Source organism: Ambystoma mexicanum, chromosome 7q, assembly GCF_040938575.1.
Source record: "Ambystoma mexicanum isolate Mex_15411 chromosome 7q, UKY_AmexF1_1, whole genome shotgun sequence".
Taxonomy (NCBI): Eukaryota; Metazoa; Chordata; class Amphibia; order Caudata; family Ambystomatidae; genus Ambystoma; species Ambystoma mexicanum.
In genome coordinates this window covers 1,112,550,486-1,112,569,027 of record NC_090941.1, presented here as the reverse complement: position 1 = coordinate 1,112,569,027, position 18,542 = coordinate 1,112,550,486, and the positions used below count along the sequence as shown (strand labels likewise).

At 47.0% G+C, this 18,542-nt stretch overlaps 1 protein-coding gene across 1 annotated transcript in view; it reads left to right on the top strand.

Moving 5' to 3' along the window:
- DCHS1 (dachsous cadherin-related 1) overlaps positions 1-18,542 on the top strand; it is a 489,760-nt gene that overhangs the window by 460,226 nt on the left and 10,992 nt on the right. Inside the window, exons 17-20 of the mRNA XM_069640519.1 lie at positions 2,372-2,526; positions 12,252-12,382; positions 12,824-13,110; positions 16,516-16,657. Coding sequence (XP_069496620.1) covers positions 2,372-2,526; positions 12,252-12,382; positions 12,824-13,110; positions 16,516-16,657 — 715 coding nt within the window. The remainder of the gene's footprint in view (positions 1-2,371; positions 2,527-12,251; positions 12,383-12,823; positions 13,111-16,515; positions 16,658-18,542) is intronic.

The following is an 18,542-nucleotide window of genomic DNA, read 5'->3' as shown; positions in this document are numbered from 1 at the left end:
AAATAGTTGCCCGGGCAACCGTTGAATAATTGCACTTAGATAGGAAGGGTCGAAGATTTATCAATAGCCTAAGATTGTAGGAGTAGCTTCTGACAGTCTGATTAGCATGGGTTTCAGAGCTAAGTAGGAAATCAAGATGGAAGCCTAGGGTTTCAACTCTCTTATAAAGTTGAAACTAAGGGCGTGTCCTCTTTTTACCACTATACAAAATAAAGGTTCAGTGGGGCACATCAGTATGGGCGACGCTCATCAGTGAATAGAGTCTCACGTGCAACCGTCTTGCGATGTACGCAAATCCAGGATAGCGACTATTCTGTCCCAGTAAAGCATCGGGATCCAAGTCCATCCTCTGGGATTGGACAGCAGCGATCCCTGCATATTATGTGAGTGGGCGTCCCGGACTCTGAACCGAAATGCCAATTCATCATTGGGCATAGTGCTATAGCTAGGGCGATCACGTACCGTGTGGATTCCACATCATGGAACATTGGCCAGTAGACCACGACGCAATATAAAGTCCATGGGTCCTCGCCCCGCGTTGACGGGCTGTTGACAGCAGGCCCAAGGTTGTGTTGGGTTAAGTAGTGGATATCGGTCCTCGGCTCCAGAATCGTAAGCGATTATGGTCGCCTTGATACCCATCGCGGGAGAGCGTACCCGGAATTATCCCGACACCAACAATCTCACACTTAAAATATATCTGTTGGGCAGTCTTGTCTCTGCCAAGAACACGCATGTTCCCAGTTGCATATCCTCTCCTCCCTACATATGATATAGTATTGCCAACATTTGTAAAGCAAACTTGCTGGTCATTACAATTTAACAGCACATTAGTACTAATAGAGCATTTGTTTGGCCGATTGCTTAAAAGGAGTGGTATCCTGCATATTTTGTTAAAACATTGAAATAATCATCCGAGGCATGTTGGAGAATAGCGGTAGACTACACGTAAATATGCAAATTAGCCCACGAAATGGGCAAGGAATTGACTGCCGTAGAAACACTTGCGTACAGGCGCGATATATATGACTCATCATGTCATATCATTGTGGGAACCCAATGATTCTTTACCATTCTGCCAACAGATTTTACAAAATAACAAGAATAGACTGATGACTGAAAACTTGGCATTAAAGTGTTTGGGCTACAAGTAGACACAGGGCAGCTTTGTGTTACTGCAGTTCCCAGTAGACCATATGATCAAAAATGAAGTCTATCTGGGTCCCGCTCTCTCTCTTTTCTTTTCTTTCTCACGCTCTTTTTCTCTCTCGCTCCCTCAGGTTGCGCGTGCGCATGGACCTCCGCATTACGGAGCAATGGGCCTGTGCACATCTTGCATGTACAGCCCCACGTGGGTCTTTGGCGTGTACTTCGACTCGCATGGGCTTCCTAGGTGCATGTTGTCCAGGCACCTTGTGTGCATTGGCTCATGTACCTTGTGCATGTGCTGGCTCACAAGACTTGTGTGCATGGGCCCGGGACCTTGGCTTGCGGGGCTCTGTGTCTTGGCCAATGCACTTTCCATACACAGGTCCACCAACCTTGCATACACATAGGTCCACGTACCTTGACTCTTGTGTGAAGCCATTTCAGAATGATTACTTGAACTCACTATAATGACAAGTACTATAGCTCTACTCGCAGGATAAATAGGACTGTCAATTACACGTGAAAACGAAGATCAAAGTTTACTGTCTGCAGATGATAAGGGATTAAAAGAAACACAAATTAAATTGATCTCTTATATCATGCTTCATGCCGGCCTCAAAACTCCAAGCAGGGGGACCGGGTCCGGGTATCGAACCTGTGCTGCTCGGACTAGTCTTGCTCCCAAGATGAGTATGTAGCCCCAGAGCTATCCTTCCCGGATTACCCCAGTCAAATCCCTCTGATGCGTCAGGCAAAGCAAATCAATTACAGAGGAATGATGGCTATGCCCTCACCGGCCCTCCTTCCAGGGAAGCAATCTAGGGGTGGAGGAGAGGATGTGGGTCTCAAGAGTTGAGAGGAGTCTTTTACCCAACACCCCAATCTTCCTCTTGGGTATATCTCAGATGGCTGGAGAAGGGGAATCCCTTATGACTAAATAGTCAGCATTTAAGTTTGCGGCGTCTTCGATGTGTGTATAAGAGGAGCTAAATCACGGACTGGTGGATCGATGAACTCTGTGAGAGCAACTGCATGCCGTTCAGTGAATGCAAGAGTATTGTCGGCCATGGCGTAGGATGCGTCCTGAGACGCCATCCTGGATGTGCAAAACGACGTCAAGTAGACGTTAATGCTTAGCTCGGTCTGCAGGGTGACTCTTATTTCATGGTCAACTTGCGCTATTCACTTTCCCCCTTTTAATCCGTCTTCCTTTTTCCCCCAGGTGTTAGCTGATGATGTGGACCAAGGGCAGAATGGCCAAGTGACGTATGCCATCGAGCAGTCACTGCCTATGAAAGGTCTCTTCAACATCGACCCCCAGACGGGGACCATCACCACGGCGGCCATCTTGGACAGAGAGATCTGGTCACGCACCAGGTGAGGGCCAGCGTTATCCTGTCCCCAAACTCTGCAGCATGTGTCATTCTTTGGGGCGGACTTGTGCTCGAATTGTACTGTTGCTCCTGCAAGCTCTCCCATGTCCGTTGGGACTGGAAACCCTGCAGTGGGGGGTTTTTGGGATCATACCTCACGCTCTCTCCTCTGATGGAGAGTTTGCTTGAATTGAGAAGGTGCTTTTTACTTCCCTGAAAGGGCACTGCTCTGTTTAGATCGGTGACATTTGCTTAGTTTGCTTAGTATGCTTAGTATGCTTAGTATGGGAAGAAACACAATGTAAGGTTTTTTTACAGCCCCACGTGCCACCAAATAACCATCTTTGAGCCCTTCATAATGAATGCATCCCGCTTAATCACTGACACCTTCTGTGTCCCACAAGGATTCTCTATAGTCCCTCTGATCATCCAGAAGTCCTCTCGGAATGGTTATTCACCAATGGTGGAAGCCCACAGATATTATCAGGTGAGGAGAGAGACTTGCATTGGTGTTTCAGAGGCAGGATGGGAAGGGAACTGGGAGAACCAAGTGATATAATACGTCACAGGTTTAGAAGCTGAGTTTTGGAGATGGGTCTTTCAGCCAATTCGCAACATGAGAAAGTCTCCGGATAGCCTTCAAGCTGTACATGGGCTTCTACAAAATTAAAAGCCAGTGTACACGAGAGAATCTTCCCCCAACCCTTTTTGTAAGTGGTTGATCAGTTACCAGTCAAAACATTGACTGAATGAAATATCCGATTATGTGTCTATTGCACTCTCTCTCTGGGATGCGTTGACACCTGATGAGAGGAAAGGCCTGCATGAAACAGCTGGTTCTGAGTCTATTGGACTCTCTCTCTGGGATGCATGGGCTTCAGCTGCGGGGAAAGGTCTGCATGAAACAGCTGGTTCTGAGTCTATTGGACTCTCTCTCTGGGATGCAAGGGCTTCAGCTGCGGGGAAAGGCCTGCATGAAACAGCGGGTTCTGAGTCTATTGGACTCTCTCTCTGGGATGCATGGGCTTCAGCTGCAGGAAAAGGTCTGCATGAAACAGCTGGTTCTGAGTCTATTGGACTCTCTCTCTGGGATGCAAGGGCTTCAGCTGCGGGGAAAGGCCTGCATGAAACAGCGGGTTCTGAGTCTATTGGACTCTCTCTCTGGGATGCAAGGGCTTCAGCTGCGGGGAAAGGCCTGCATGAAACAGCGGGTTCTGAGTCTATTGGACTCTCTCTCTGGGATGCATGGGCTTCAGCTGCAGGAAAAGGTCTACATGAAACAGCTGGTTCTGAGTCTATTGGACTCTGTCTCTGGGATGTATGGGCTTCATCTGCGGGAAAAGGTCTACATGAAACAGCTGGTTCTGAGTCTATTGGACTCTCTCTGGGATGCATGGGCTTCAGCTGCGGGGAAAGGTCAGCATGAAACAGCGGGTTCTGAGTCTATTGGACTCTCTCTCTGGGATGCAAGGGCTTCAGCTGCGGGGAAAGGCCTGCATGAAACAGCTGGTTCTGAGTCTATTGGACTCTCTCTCTGGGATGCAAGGGCTTCAGCTGCGGGGAAAGGCCTGCATGAAACAGCTGGTTCTGAGTCTATTGGACTCTCTCTCTGGGATGCATGGGCTTCAGCTGCGGGGAAAGGCCTGCATGAAACAGCGGGTTCTGAGTCTATTGGACTCTCTCTCTGGGATGCATGGGCTTTAGCTGCGGGGAAAGGTCTGCATGAAACAGCGGGTTCTGAGTCTGTTGGACTCTCTCTCTGGGATGCATGGGCTTCAGCTGCGGGGAAAGGTCAGCATGAAACAGCTGGTTCTGAGTCTGTTGGACTCTCTCTCTGGGATGCATGGGCTTCAGCTGCGGGGAAAGGTCAGCATGAAACAGTGGGTTCTGAGTCTATTGGACTCTCTCTCTGGGATGCAAGGGCTTCAGCTGCGGGGAAAGGCCTGCATGAAACAGCTGGTTCTGAGTCTATTGGACTCTCTCTCTGGGATGCAAGGGCTTCAGCTGCGGGGAAAGGCCTGCATGAAACAGCTGGTTCTGAGTCTATTGGACTCTCTCTCTGGGATGCAAGGGCTTCAGCTGCGGGGAAAGGCCTGCATGAAACAGCGGGTTCTGAGTCTATTGGACTCTCTCTCTGGGATGCATGGGCTTTAGCTGCGGGGAAAGGTCTGCATGAAACAGCGGGTTCTGAGTCTATTGGACTCTCTCTCTGGGATGCATGGGCTTCAGCTGCGGGGAAAGGTCTGCATGAAACAGCGGGTTCTGAGTCTATTGGACTCTCTCTCTGGGATGCAAGGGCTTCAGCTGCGGGGAAAGGCCTGCATGAAACAGCGGGTTCTGAGTCTATTGGACTCTCTCTCTGGGATGCATGGGCTTCAGCTGCGGGGAAAGGCCTGCATGAAACAGCGGGTTCTGAGTCTATTGGACTCTCTCTCTGGGATGCAAGGGCTTCAGCTGCGGGGAAAGTTCTGCATGAAACAGCTGGTTCTGAGTCTATTGGACTCACTCTGGGATGCATGGGCTTCAGCTGCGGGGAAAGGTCTGCATGAAACAGCTGGTTCTGAGTCTATTGGACTCTCTCTCTGGGATGCATGGGCTTTAGCTGCGGGGAAAGATCTGCATGAAACAGCGGGTTCTGAGTCTATTGGACTCTCTCTCTGGGATGCATGGGCTTCAGCTGTGGGGAAAGGTCTGCATGAAACAGCTAGCTGGTTCTGAGTCTATTGGACTCTGTCTCTGGGATGTATGGGCTTCATCTGCAGGAAAAGGTCTACATGAAACAGCTGGTTCTGAGTCTATTGGACTCTCTCTGGGATGCATGGGCTTCAGCTGCGGGGAAAGGTCAGCATGAAACAGCTGGTTCTGAGTCTGTTGGACTCTCTCTCTGGGATGCACGGGCTTCAGCTGCGGGGAAAGGTCTGCATGAAACAGCTGGTTCTGAGTCTATTGGACTCTCTCTCTGGGATGCATGGGCTTCAGCTGCGGGGAAAGGTCTGAATGAAACAGCTGGTTCTGAGTCTATTGGACTCTCTCTCTGGGATGCATGGGCTTCAGCTGCGGGGAAAGGTCTGCATGAAACAGCTGGTTCTGAGTCTATTGGACTCTCTCTCTGGGATGGTTCTGAGTCTACTGGACTCTCTCTCTGGGATGCATGGGCTTCAGCTGCGGGGAAAGGTCTGCATGAAATAACTGGTTCTGTGTCTATTGCACTCTCTCTCTTTGGGACACATGGGCTCCAGCAGAAGGGAAAGGTCTGCATGAAACATCTGGTTCTGTGTCTATTGCACTCTCTCTCTGGGATGCGTGCACTCCAGCAGAGGGGAAAGGTGTGCATGAAACAGTCCCTTTTATGTCTGTTGCACATTCTCTTTGGGATGCGTTGGCTCCAGCAGAGGGGAAAGGTTTGCATGAAACAGTTGCTTCTGTGTCTGTTGCACACTCTCTTTGGGATGCATGGGCTCACGCAGAGGGGAAAGGCCTGCATTAAACAGTTGCTTCTATGCCTTTTGCACACTTTCTTTGGGATGCATGGGCTCAAGCAGAGGGGAAAGGCCTGCATTAAACAGTTGCTTCTATGTCTGTTGCACATTCTCTTTGGATGCATGGGCTCACGCAGAGGGGAAAGGCCTGCATGAAACAGTTGCTTCTATGTCTGTTGCACATTCTCTTTGGATGCATGGGCTCACGCAGAGGGGAAAGGTTTGCATGAAACAGTTGCTTCTGTGTCTGTTGCACACTCTCTTTGGGATGCCTGGGCTCCAGCAGACGGGAAACTCAGCTTCGTTGGATTTACTTACGGAGTGGGATTAATGCTGGAACAGGGAGGTGGAGGTGGAAGACCACCTCCTCTTGCACTCTGCATTGCAGAAGTATTGCCTGCTGCCGCAGAGTAACCGGGGCACCTTTTGTGGTTTACTTGCTCTGTGAACTGAAAGGAATGCTGCTGGGGCTTGTGGGGCGATGTGCGCTTAAACTCCCATTTCCTTTTCCACAGGAAAGGAGGTGCCTGAGAAGGAAGCAGCTGTTTCTGTTTCATTCTTTAAAGCTGAAGTAGTTGGATAATGAAGGGTGCTTTGGGTTTTTGTGGTGATTTCACGAGTTAAACCTCTGCCTCACACATACACCCAGCCTGCACTTTGTAAATTCGAGTCGTAGAAGAGTCCTTCATCATTCCAACGCTAATATAGCAAATACAATTAAACTGGGTAATACCAGCACCTATTACTACAATACCATGAAGTGCTGCATATTGAAGGGGATTATGGTATTGAAGGGGATTATGGACTAGAGTATTACAGTCGCTACAGTGAGTACATGTGATATCAAAGGGGATTATGGAATAGGAGTGCTACAGTCGCTACAGTGAGTACATGTGATATCAAAGGGGATTATGGACTAGGAGTCCTGCAGTCGCTACGGTGAGTACATGTGATATCAAAGGGGATTATGGACTAGGAGTCCTGCAGTCGCTACGGTGAGTACATGTGATATCAAAGGGGATTATGGACTAGGAGTACTGCAGTCGCTACGGTGAGTAAATGTGGTATTAAAGGGGATTATGGACTAGGAGTACTACAGTCGCTATGGTGAGTAAATGTGGTATTAAAGGGGATTATGGACTAGGAGTACTACAGTCGCTATGGTGAGTAAATGTGGTATTAAAGGGGATTATGGACTAGGAGTATTACAGTCGCTACAGTGAGTACATGTGATATCAAAGGGGATTATGGACTAGGAGTCCTGCAGTCGCTACGGTGAGTACATGTGATATCAAAGGGGATTATGGACTAGGAGTCCTGCAGTCGCTACAGTGAGTAAATGTGGTATTAAAGGGGATTATGGACTAGGAGTACTACAGTCGCTATGGTAAATACATTTGATATCAAAGAGGATTTTGGACTACAGTATTACAGACGCTACAGTGAGTACATGTGATATCAAAGGGGATTATGGGATAGGAGTGCTACAGTCGCTCCAGTGACTACATGTGATATCAAAGGGGATTATGGACTAGGAGTACTACAGTTGCTAAAGTGAGTAAATGTGGTATTAAAGGGGATTATGGACTAGGAGTACTACAGTCGCTACGGTGAGTAAATGTGGTATTAAAGAGGATGATGGACTAGGAGTACTACAGTCGCTACATTGAGTAAATGTGGTATTAAAGGGGATTATGGACTAGGAGTAGTACAGTCCCTATGGTAAATACATTTGATATCAAAGGGGATTATGGAATAGGAGTGCTACAGTCGCTCCAGTGACTACATGTAATATCAAAGGGGATTATGGACTAGGAGTACTGCAGTCGCTACGGAGAGTAAATGTGGTACTAAATGGTTTTAATGACAAGGAGTACTACTGTCACTACAGTGAGTACATTTGATATCAAAGGGAATTATGGACTAGGAGTATTACAGTTGCTACAGTGTGTACATGAGATATCCAAGGGGATTATGGAATAGGAGTACTACAGTCGCTATGGTAAATACATTTGATATCAAAGGGGATTATGGACTAGAGTATTACAGTCGCTACAGTGAGTACATGTGATATCAAAGGGGATTATGGAATAGGAGAACTACAGTCGCTACAGTGAGTACATGTGATATCAAAGGGGATTATGGAATATGAGTACTACTATCGCTACAGTGAGTACATATGATATCAAAGGGGATTATGGATTAGGAGTACTACAGTTGCTACCAAGAGTAAATGTGGTACTAAAGGGTATTAATGACAAGGAGTATTACTGTCATTACAGTGAGTACATTTGATATCAAACGGAATTATGGACTAGGAGTATTACAGTTGCTACAGTGTGTACATGAGATGTCAAAGGGGATTATGGAATAGGAGTACTACAGTCGCTATGGTAAATACATTTGATATCAAAGGGGATTATGGAATAGGAGTACTACTTTCGCTACAGTGAGTACATATGATATCAAAGGGGATTATGGATTAGGAGTACTGCAGTCGCTACAGGGAGTAAATGTGGTATTAAAGGGGATTATGGACAAGGAGTACTACAGTCGCTACAGTGAGTAAATCTGATATCAAAGGGAATTATGGACTAGGACTACTACAGTCGCAACAGTGAGTAAATGTGGTATTAAAGCGGATTATGGACTAGGAGTAGAACAGTCGCTATGGTGAGTAAATGTGATAACAAATGGGATCATGGGCTAGGAGTACTACAGTTACTACAATGAGTAAATGTGGTATTAAAGGGGATTGTGGACTAGGAGTACTGCAATCCGTGCAGTGAGTAAATGTGATATCAAATGGAATTATGGACTAGGAGTACTACAGTCGCTACAGTGAGTAAATCTGATTTCAAAGGGAATTATGGACTAGGACTACTACAGTCACAACAGTGAGTAAATGTGGTATTAAAGCGGATTATGGACTAGGAGTAGAACAGTCGCTATGGTGAGTAAATGTGATAACAAATGGGATCATGGGATAGGAGTACTACAGTCATTACAATGAGTAATTGTGGTATTAAAGGGGGTTGTGGACTAGGAGTACTGCAGTCCGTACAGTGAGTAAATGTGATATCAAAGGGAATTATGGACTAGGAGTACTACAGTCGCTAAAGTGAGTAAATGTGGTATTAAAGGGGATTATGGACTAGGAGTACTACAGTCACTACGGTGAGTAAATGTGGTATTAAAGGGGATTATGGACTAGGAGTACTACAGTCGCTACAGTGAGTAAATGTGGTATTAAAGGTGATTATGGACTAGGAGTACTACAGTCGCTATGGTAAATACATTTGATATCAAAGGGGATTATGGACTACAGTATTACAGACGCTACAGTGAGTACATATGATATCAAAGGGGATTATGGGATAGGAGTGCTACAGTCGCTCCAGTGACTACATGTGATATCAAAGGGGATTATGGACTAGGAGTACTACAGTTGCTAAAGTGAGTACATATGATATCAAAGGGGATTATGGATTAGGAGTACTACAGTCACTATGGTAAGTACATTTGATATCAAAGGGGATTATCGACTAGGAGTATTACAGTCGCTACAGTGAGTACATGTGATATCAAAGGGGATTATGGAATAGGAGTACTACAGTTGCTACCGAGAGTAAATGTGGTACCAAAGGGTATTAATGACAAGGAGTACTACTGTCACTACAGTGAGTACATTTGATATCAAAGGGAATTATGGACTAGGAGTATTACAGTTGCTACAGTGTGTACATGAGATGTCAAAGGGGATTATGGAATAGGAGTACTACAGTCGCTATGGTGAATACATTTGATATCAAAGGGGATTATGGACTAGAGTATTACAGTCGCTACAGTGAGTACATGTGATATCAAAGGGGATTATGGAATAGGAGAACTATAGTCGCTACATTGAGTACGTGTGATATCAAAGGGGATTATGGAATAGAGTACTACTATCGCTACAGTGAGTACATATGATACGAAAGGGGATTATGGACTAGGAGTACTGCAGTCGCTACAGTGAGTAAATGTGGTATTAAAGGGGATTATGGACAAGGAGTACTACAGTCGCTACAGTGAGTAAATCTGATATCAAAGGGAATTATGGACTAGGACTACTACAGTCACAACAGTGAGTAAATGTGGTATTAAAGCGGATTATGGACTAGGAGTAGAACAGTCGCTATGGTGAGTAAATGTGATAACAAATGGGATCATGGGATAGGAGTACTACAGTCACTACAATGAGTAATTGTGGTATTAAAGGGGATTGTGGACTAGGAGTACTGCAGTCCGTACAGTGAGTAAATGTGATATCAAAGGGAATTATGGACTAGGAGTACTACAGTCGCTAAAGTGAGTAAATGTGGTATTAAAGGGGATTATGGACTAGGACTACTACAGTCGCTACAGTGAGTAAATCTGATATCAAAGGGAATTATGGACTAGGACTACTACAGTCACAACAGTGAGTAAATGTGGTATTAAAGCGGATTATGGACTAGGAGTAGAACAGTCGCTATGGTGAGTAAATGTGATAACAAATGGGATCATGGGATAGGAGTACTACAGTCACTACAATGAGTAATTGTGGTATTAAAGGGGATTGTGGACTAGGAGTACTGCAGTCCGTACAGTGAGTAAATGTGATATCAAAGGGAATTATGGACTAGGAGTACTACAGTCGCTAAAGTGAGTAAATGTGGTATTAAAGGGGATTATGGACAAGGAGTACTACAGTCACTACGGTGAGTAAATGTGGTATTAAAGGGGATTATGGACTAGGAGTACTACAGTCGCTACAGTGAGTAAATGTGGTATTAAAGGTGATTATGGACTAGGACAACTACAGTCGCTATGGTAAATACATTTGATATCAAAGGGGATTATGGACTAGAGTATTACGGTCGCTACAGTGAGTACATGTGATATCAAACGGGAGTATGGAATAGGAGTGCTACAGTCGCTCCAGTGACTACATGTAATATCAAAGGGGATTATGGACTAGGAGTACTACTATCGCTACAGTGAGTACATATGATATCAAAGGGGATTATGGATTAGGAGTACTACAGTCACTATGGTAAGTACATTTGATATCAAAGGGGACTATCGACAAGGAGTATTACAGTCGCTACAGTGAGTACATGTGATATCAAACGGGATTATGGAATAGGAGTACTACAGTTGCTACCGAGAGTAAATGTGGTACTAAAGGGTATTAATGACAAGGAGTACTACTGTCACTACAGTGAGTACATTTGATATCAAAGGGAATTATGGACTAGGAGTATTACAGTTGCTACAGTGTGTACATGAGATGTCAAAGGGGATTATGGAATAGGAGTAACACAGTCGTTATGGTGAATACATTTGATATCAAAGGGGATTATGGACTAGAGTATTACAGTCGCTACAGTGAGTACATGTGATATCAAAGGGGATTATGGAATAGAAGAACTGCAGTCGCTACAGTGAGTACGTGTGATTTCAAAGGGGATTATGGAATAGAGTACTACTATCGCTACAGTGAGTACATATGATACAAAAGGGGATTATGGACTAGGAGTACTGCAGTCGCTACAGTGAGTAAATGTGGTATTAAAGGGGATTATGGACAAGGAGTACTACAGTCGCTACAGTGAGTAAATCTGATATCAAAGGGAATTATGGACTAGGACTACTACAGTCACAACAGTGAGTAAATGTGGCATTAAAGCGGATTATGGACTAGGAGTAGAACAGTCGCTATGGTGAGTAAATGTGATAACAAATGGGATCATGGAATAGGAGTACTACAGTCACTACAATGAGTAATTGTGGTATTAAAGGGGATTGTGGACTAGGAGTACTGCAGTCCGTACAGTGAGTAAATGTGATATCAAAGGGAATTATGGACTAGGAGTACTACAGTCGCTACACAGATACATGTGGTATTAAAGGGGATTATGGACTAGGAGTTTTCTTGGATCCTATTTAACTCCACCATGACTTGGGGGTGGTTATCTCTTCTTGTCTCTACTAGAGGTATGCTGGAACCTATTCCAGAGTCCTTTTTTCAGCGTGCTAGGCTCTCGGCGTCCCAGAGCACACTCATGCTTGTCTAGATATCCCATGTTAGCTGCTTCCCTTCCCCTCTGGACAGTGCTGGTGCTGCTGGGGCTGTGCTTGTTTCTATAAAAAGAGATTGTGTCTGTATTCTATGGGACGTTGTTATTTTCAGCTATGCAACTTTATGTATCTTTGCTCCTGCCAGGCTTGTGGTGACAGCAGTGGACCGGGGGAACCCTCCGCTGATTGGCTCTGCCACGCTGACAGTGGTGGTGATGGATCTCAACGATAACAGCCCCACCATCCCTCTGCCTTTACAGCTGCGGGTTCGAGAAAGTGAGTTCACGGAACGTTGGCAGGATCTGTGTGCGTATCAGCGTCAGAGTACGACAGTGGAAGATGGCGCAAGTGAACCCGGGGAGAGAATACAATATAACTATGCTGATGTATACTTACACAATATAATAGGATTAGGCAGTGGAGAATGGAGTTGTGCGGCTTGGAAGTAGAGAAATCCCACAGGGGACACAGGAATATTGCTATTGCCAAGTTGTATAGATCTCAGAAGCTCACCCCTACGAAAACAAAACAATCATTTTTTATTTAATAACAAAGTTTAGAATTGTATACACTACACAGCACATTTTTCACTGTACAGGCTTGTGTATTTAACTACTGCACTATCTCTCTGAACAGTCACTAGGCATGGCTAGGCAATATTATTTGTCTAATTATTGAAGAATATACCCGTTGGTAACTGTATGTTCTCTGTCTCAGACACAACGATTGGCACAGAGATCACCCAGGTGACAGGAAATGATGTCGACTCAGGGCCCGCTCTTTCCTACACGCTGCTCCTGGACGGTGCCTCAGCAGGGACATTCAGCATACTACGCTACGGAGGGCACATATCACTGATGGAGCCGCTTGACTTTGAGGACAGGAGTTGGTACACTCTCACCATCCGCTCCTCCGACTCCCGGCATGAGACCGAGGCCAACCTCACCATCATCGTGGAGGACATCAATGACAATCCTCCGGAGTTCACACAGGAGCTCTACCAGGTAGGCATCGGGGGTTCTGGCGGTGTGCACTAATGGATAGGGACCTTAACACCCTCATACTTGCACTAAAGGACTATTCCCACGAATGGCGTTGTTGCATCCACTGCTTGGACAGTCGCCATTAGTGTTCCTTAGAATCCGCTCTGTATTATTATTATTTTGGTATTTATTGAGCTTTGAGAAGCATGCGGAACACTTTACAGAGGTATCCAACAATACAGATACATAACAGAGTGCTTTTCAAAGGAGGATAGCTCAGGAGCACCGTGCTCACCTCGGATGCAAGACAACACGGAGCAACACAGGTTCGATTCCCCGGGTCCGCACTTAGAAACCTCTGGGTATTAAGCACGTTATAAATAACCTATCATAGCATATCAGTGTATATGAAGTGTGGGAACTACCCATATTCACGCAGTGATCACTTGAGAGGATCCAACGGAAGGACCTCCTTTCAGGGTCGCACTGCATGCGTGCAGAGAATCCACATTTTCTCTCTGCCAACATAGTGGATGGAAAGCTAAGGCAAATGCCTATGTTTTACCTTCCAAATGTCTCACAGGCAATGCTGCTATACCCCCCTCAATCTCGACCCATCATTGATTCCACCAAAAAGTATTGGTGGGTCTGGACACCAGTCCACAAATTAATTTCCCATGTGGCCTTGCCACGTAGGGAGTGGTGTGTCATGCCCTTGGGAGGACTGCATTATCATAAGATTCTTCTCCATGGTGAATGGCCGTGATGTCCAGGAACACGGATCCTGATGCAGTGTGTTCACATTCCTTTCATCAACCAGTAAAACGCTGGTCATGCAGGCGGACCAGAGTAGGATCCAAACACGGGGAAGATGCAGGGAGGAAATGTGCCAATCCTTTTGCTACATTTTCTCCCAGCATTTGCATAGTGGAGACTGGGGCTCTAGGAACTTTCAGTCTAGGCAGAAGTGGTAGGGGGTATTCCAGCCATGGTTGTAGAATTGGGTAACTATGTGAGATAAGTGATTGGATACTGGTTGCAGGTGGCATATTTGGTCATGTCTGAGGCCTGCTGTTTTATGGTCTTAGTGACTTGATACAGAGGTTCTTTACTAGTTTCTGGTTCTATAGGTTGAAGGTGGTTTATTAGGTTAAAGTTGAGGCTTAATCGTGTATGGGGTTAGTGACTGGATACAGAAGTTCTTTACTGGTTTCTAGTTCTATAGGTTGCAGATGTTATGTTTGGTTATGGCTGAGGTCTACCCTTGTATGGGAGTAGTGACTGGATACAGAAGTTCTTTACTGGTTGCTAGCTCTATAGGTTGCTGGTGGTATATCAGGCTATGACCAAGGACTAACGTGTTGACTTTGTAGTCTTCTGTGGGGTTAGTGACTGGATACAGACGTTCTTTACTGTTTTCTAGATCTATAGGTTGCAGGTGGTATATTAGGTTACAGCTGAGGCCTACTCTTGTATGGGGTTAGTGACTGGATACAGATATTCTTTACTGGTTACTAGTTCTATAGGTTGCAGGTGTTACGTTAGGTTATGGCTGAGGTCTAGTCTTGTATGGGAGTAGTGACTGGATACCGAAGTTCTTTACTGGTTGCTAGCTCTATAGGTTGCTTGTGGTATATCGGGCTACGACCAAGGTCTAAAGTGTTGACTTTGTAGTCTTCTGTGGGGTTAGTGACTGGATACAGAAGTTCTTTACTGGTTGCTAGTTCTATAGGTTGCAGGTTGTACGTTAGGTTATGGCTGAGGTCTAGTCTTGTATGGGAATAGTGCTGTGGGTGGATCTGTGATCTTCAAGTCCCACTATAAAGACATTTACTGGGGTGCCGATCAGGCGACCATTCACTCAGGCAGGACAGGATGAGTCCCACCCAACACCATTGGTTGGAAAGAGGTTGGGGGCGCCTTCAGTTGTCTCACTGGATGCTGATCCAGTGTGGCATCGGCACTGGTGGCATGTGTTGAGCCCCCCTCTACTGAGAGGTGTGTATGCAATGGAATTACATTCAGACTTTCTAAGTTCAGCTTTGTTAGGATCAGCTGGCCCTGATACCCTGATACCGGGGCACCGCTGAAGCATGCAATTGACATTTGTGTGAACCAGTCCTTGGGACGTAACCAGTGGCACTAGGTTGGGTACGCTGATGTCATTACCTGCGGTTAAAAGAAGCAGCCATCAGAAGAGAGAAATAGGAGCATCCATCCATGTCTATTGTCTTGCTTCTTCTCTTAAAAGAAAAATAAAATGTGGTATGTGTGGACCCCTGCTGTATCTTTATACATAAGTAGGGCCACTCATTAATGGGAAAAGGACTCCTTGTTTTGCAGCCTGTGCCACTGACTTGCAGAGAAGAAGAGCTTCCTTTAGCCAAGGCCTTGGGAGTCTGGCTACACTTAGTAGTCCCCTCATACGTATGCGACTTTGCTATTTAACCATGCAACAATATCAGTATTCCTCTACTACTTTATGTGAGTCCTGTCTTAACCACTAGCAGGCACTCCTTCAGGGAAGTCAATTAGACTCATTAAAGGTTTATTTCAGGCACACTTCAGGGGGTGAGTCACCAATTTAGTCTGTTCTTAAACACCTCAAATTCACAATGCAGATAACATTTTCCAAAAAGCATTTAGAGTAGAATAAGCATCCATTTCGGGCTATGTATTTTGCTTTTCGCAAGTTGCAGTTATAGCATGTTTTTTTCTGCCAATACATATGGTGATCCATTCTTGTATGAAATGTATATCACATTAGTGACATTGTAACCATATTTTTCATAGTGTACTTAGGAACAATGCTATGTGATGCCGCTTCCTGTTTTGTCAAGGGGTTAAAGGTCGTGTTCCATCGCTTCCTGTGATGTCACTTCAGGGTGGGGACAAATGACATCACGTCCTGTGATGTCATCAGAGGTCAAGGGTCATGTGATTTCACTTCTGCTACCACTGGCGTTTTGGTGAAATGACGTCCCTGCACTCATTCATCACATCTCCCAAGCCAACACTCAAACCGCCGATTATACGGAAAGCCTTTGGCTTGATGCGGGTGGCCAGGATCCTGGCCCGATGCAAGCTCATCAGTCCCATCCTCTTGGTCCCTGTTGGTGTCCTAGGTTTGCAGTGGGAATATGGGTGCAGCCTGCATTTCCAATGTACAGCCATGCAGGCTGTTCTAGCACCCCTTCTGCTGCTCCCCCATTTCCCTCTGACCTCTTGCAGACCTGGTGGTAATCTTCCTGCCTGCCCCGTATGGCTGTGGCCCATGTGAATTATTGTTTTTTTTCTGTTAACCAGTTGGGTGATAGGATAAATGCATGTACCTAATTACTTATGTGTCTTGCTTATATCACGCTACTCCATGGCACAAATATGGTGTCCATTTTGCTGAGTTTCAAATGTCTTTCTGTTTTCCAGGTCACTCTGCTGGAACACACTGCCCCTGGAATTCCTGTCATCACTGTCACAGCCACCGACAGGGACTCTGGGGAGAACGGAAGAGTCACCTACCATGTAGCCTCAGCGACCGTCGACTCCTTCTACATTGACCCCAACAACGGTATGTTTCCAATTACTGCTAAGTGTAGGGATTGCCCAGAGGAAGCCTGGAGTAGCGGGGGGTGGCCTGCTAGTGAAGACCTGAGGGAGGCAGGCAGCGGTGGTGAATTAGTAGAGAGTTCCCAGAGGAAGCCAGGGGTAGCGGGAGTGGCCTGCTAGTAAAGACCTGAGGGAGGCAGGCAGTGGTGATGAATAGTAGGGAGTGCCAAGAGGAAGTCAAGGGTATCTGGGTGTGGCCTGCTAGTGAGCACCTGAGGGAGGCAGGCAGCAGTGGTGAATAGTAGGGAGTACCTAGAGGAAGTCAAGGGTATCTGGGTGTGGCCTGCTAGTGAGCACCTGAGGGAGGCAGGCAGCGGTGGTGAATTAGTAGGGAGCGCCCAGACGAAGCCAGGGGTAGCGGGAGTGGCCTGCTAGTGAAGACCTGAGGGAGGCAGGCAGTGGTGGTGAATTAGTAGGGAGTGACCAGAGGAAGCCTAGAGTAACGGGAGTGGCCTGCTAGTGAAGACCTGAGGGAGGCTGGCAGTGGTGGCAAAGTAGTAATGACTGCCAAGAGGAAGCCAGGGCTAGCAGGAGTGGCCGGCTAGTGAAGACCTGAGGAAGGCAGGCAGCGGTGGTGGCAAAGTAGTAAGGAATGCCAAGAGGAAGCCTGGGGTAGCAGAATTGGCCTGTTAGTGAGGACCTGAGGGAGGCAGACAGTGGTGGTGAATTAGTAGGGAGTGCCCAGAGGAAGCCAGGGGTAGCGGGAGTGGCCTGCTAGTGAAGACCTGAGGGAGGCAGGCAGTGGTGGTGGCAAAGTAGTAAGGACTGCCAAGAGGAAGCCAGGGGTAGCAGGAGTGGCCGGCTACTGAAGACCTGAGGGAGGCAGGCAGCGGTGGTGGCAAAGTAGTAAGGAATGCCAAGTGGAAGCCTGGGGTAGCAGAAGTGGCCTGTTAGTGAGGACCTGAGGGAGGCAGGCAGTGGTGGTGAATTAGTAGGGAGTGCCCAGAGGAAGCCAGGGGTAGCAGGAGTGGCCTGTTAGTGAGGACCTGAGGGAGGCAGGCAGTGGTGGTGAATTAGTAGAGAGTGCCCAGAGGAAGCCAGGGGTAGCAGGAGTGGCCTGTTAGTGAGGACCTGAGGAAGGCAGGCAGCAGTGTTGAATTAGTAGGGAGTGCCCAGAGGAAGCTAGGGGTAGCGGGGTGTGGCCTGCTAGTGAGGACCTGAGGGAGGCAGGCAGCAGTGGTGAATTAGTAGGGAGTGCCCAGAGGTAGCTAGGGGTAGCGGGGAGTGGTCTGCTAGTTAGGACCTGAGGGAGGCAGGCAGTGGTGGTGGCAAAGTAGTAAGGACTGCCAAGAAGAAGCCTGGGGTAGCAGGAGTGGCCTGCTAGTGAGTAACCTGAGGGAGGCAGGCAGCGGTGGTGAATTAGTAGGGAGTGCCCAGAGGAACCCAGGGGTAGTGGGAGTGGCCTGCTAGTGAAGACCTGAGGGAGGCAGGCAGCGGTGGTGAATTAGTAGGGAGTCTCCAGAGGAAGTCAAGGATATCTGGGAGTGGCCTGCTAGTGAGCACCTGAGGGAGGCAGGAAGCGGTGGTGAATTAGTAGGGAGTGCCAAGAGGAAGTCAAGGGTATCTGGGAGTGGCCTGCTAGTGAGCACCTGAGGGAGACAGGCAGCAGTGGTGAATTAGTAGGGAGTGCCCAGAGGAAGTTAGGGGTAGCGGGGAGTGGCCTGCTAGTGAGGACCTGAGGGAGGCAGGCAGCGGTGGTGGCAAAGTAGTAAGGAATGCCAAGAAGACGCCTGGGGTAGCAGGAGTGGCCTGCTAGTGAGGACCTGAGGGAGGCAGGCAGTGTGGTGAATTAGTAGGGAATGCCAAGAGGAAGCTAGGGGTAGCAGTAGTGGCCTGCTAGTGAGCAC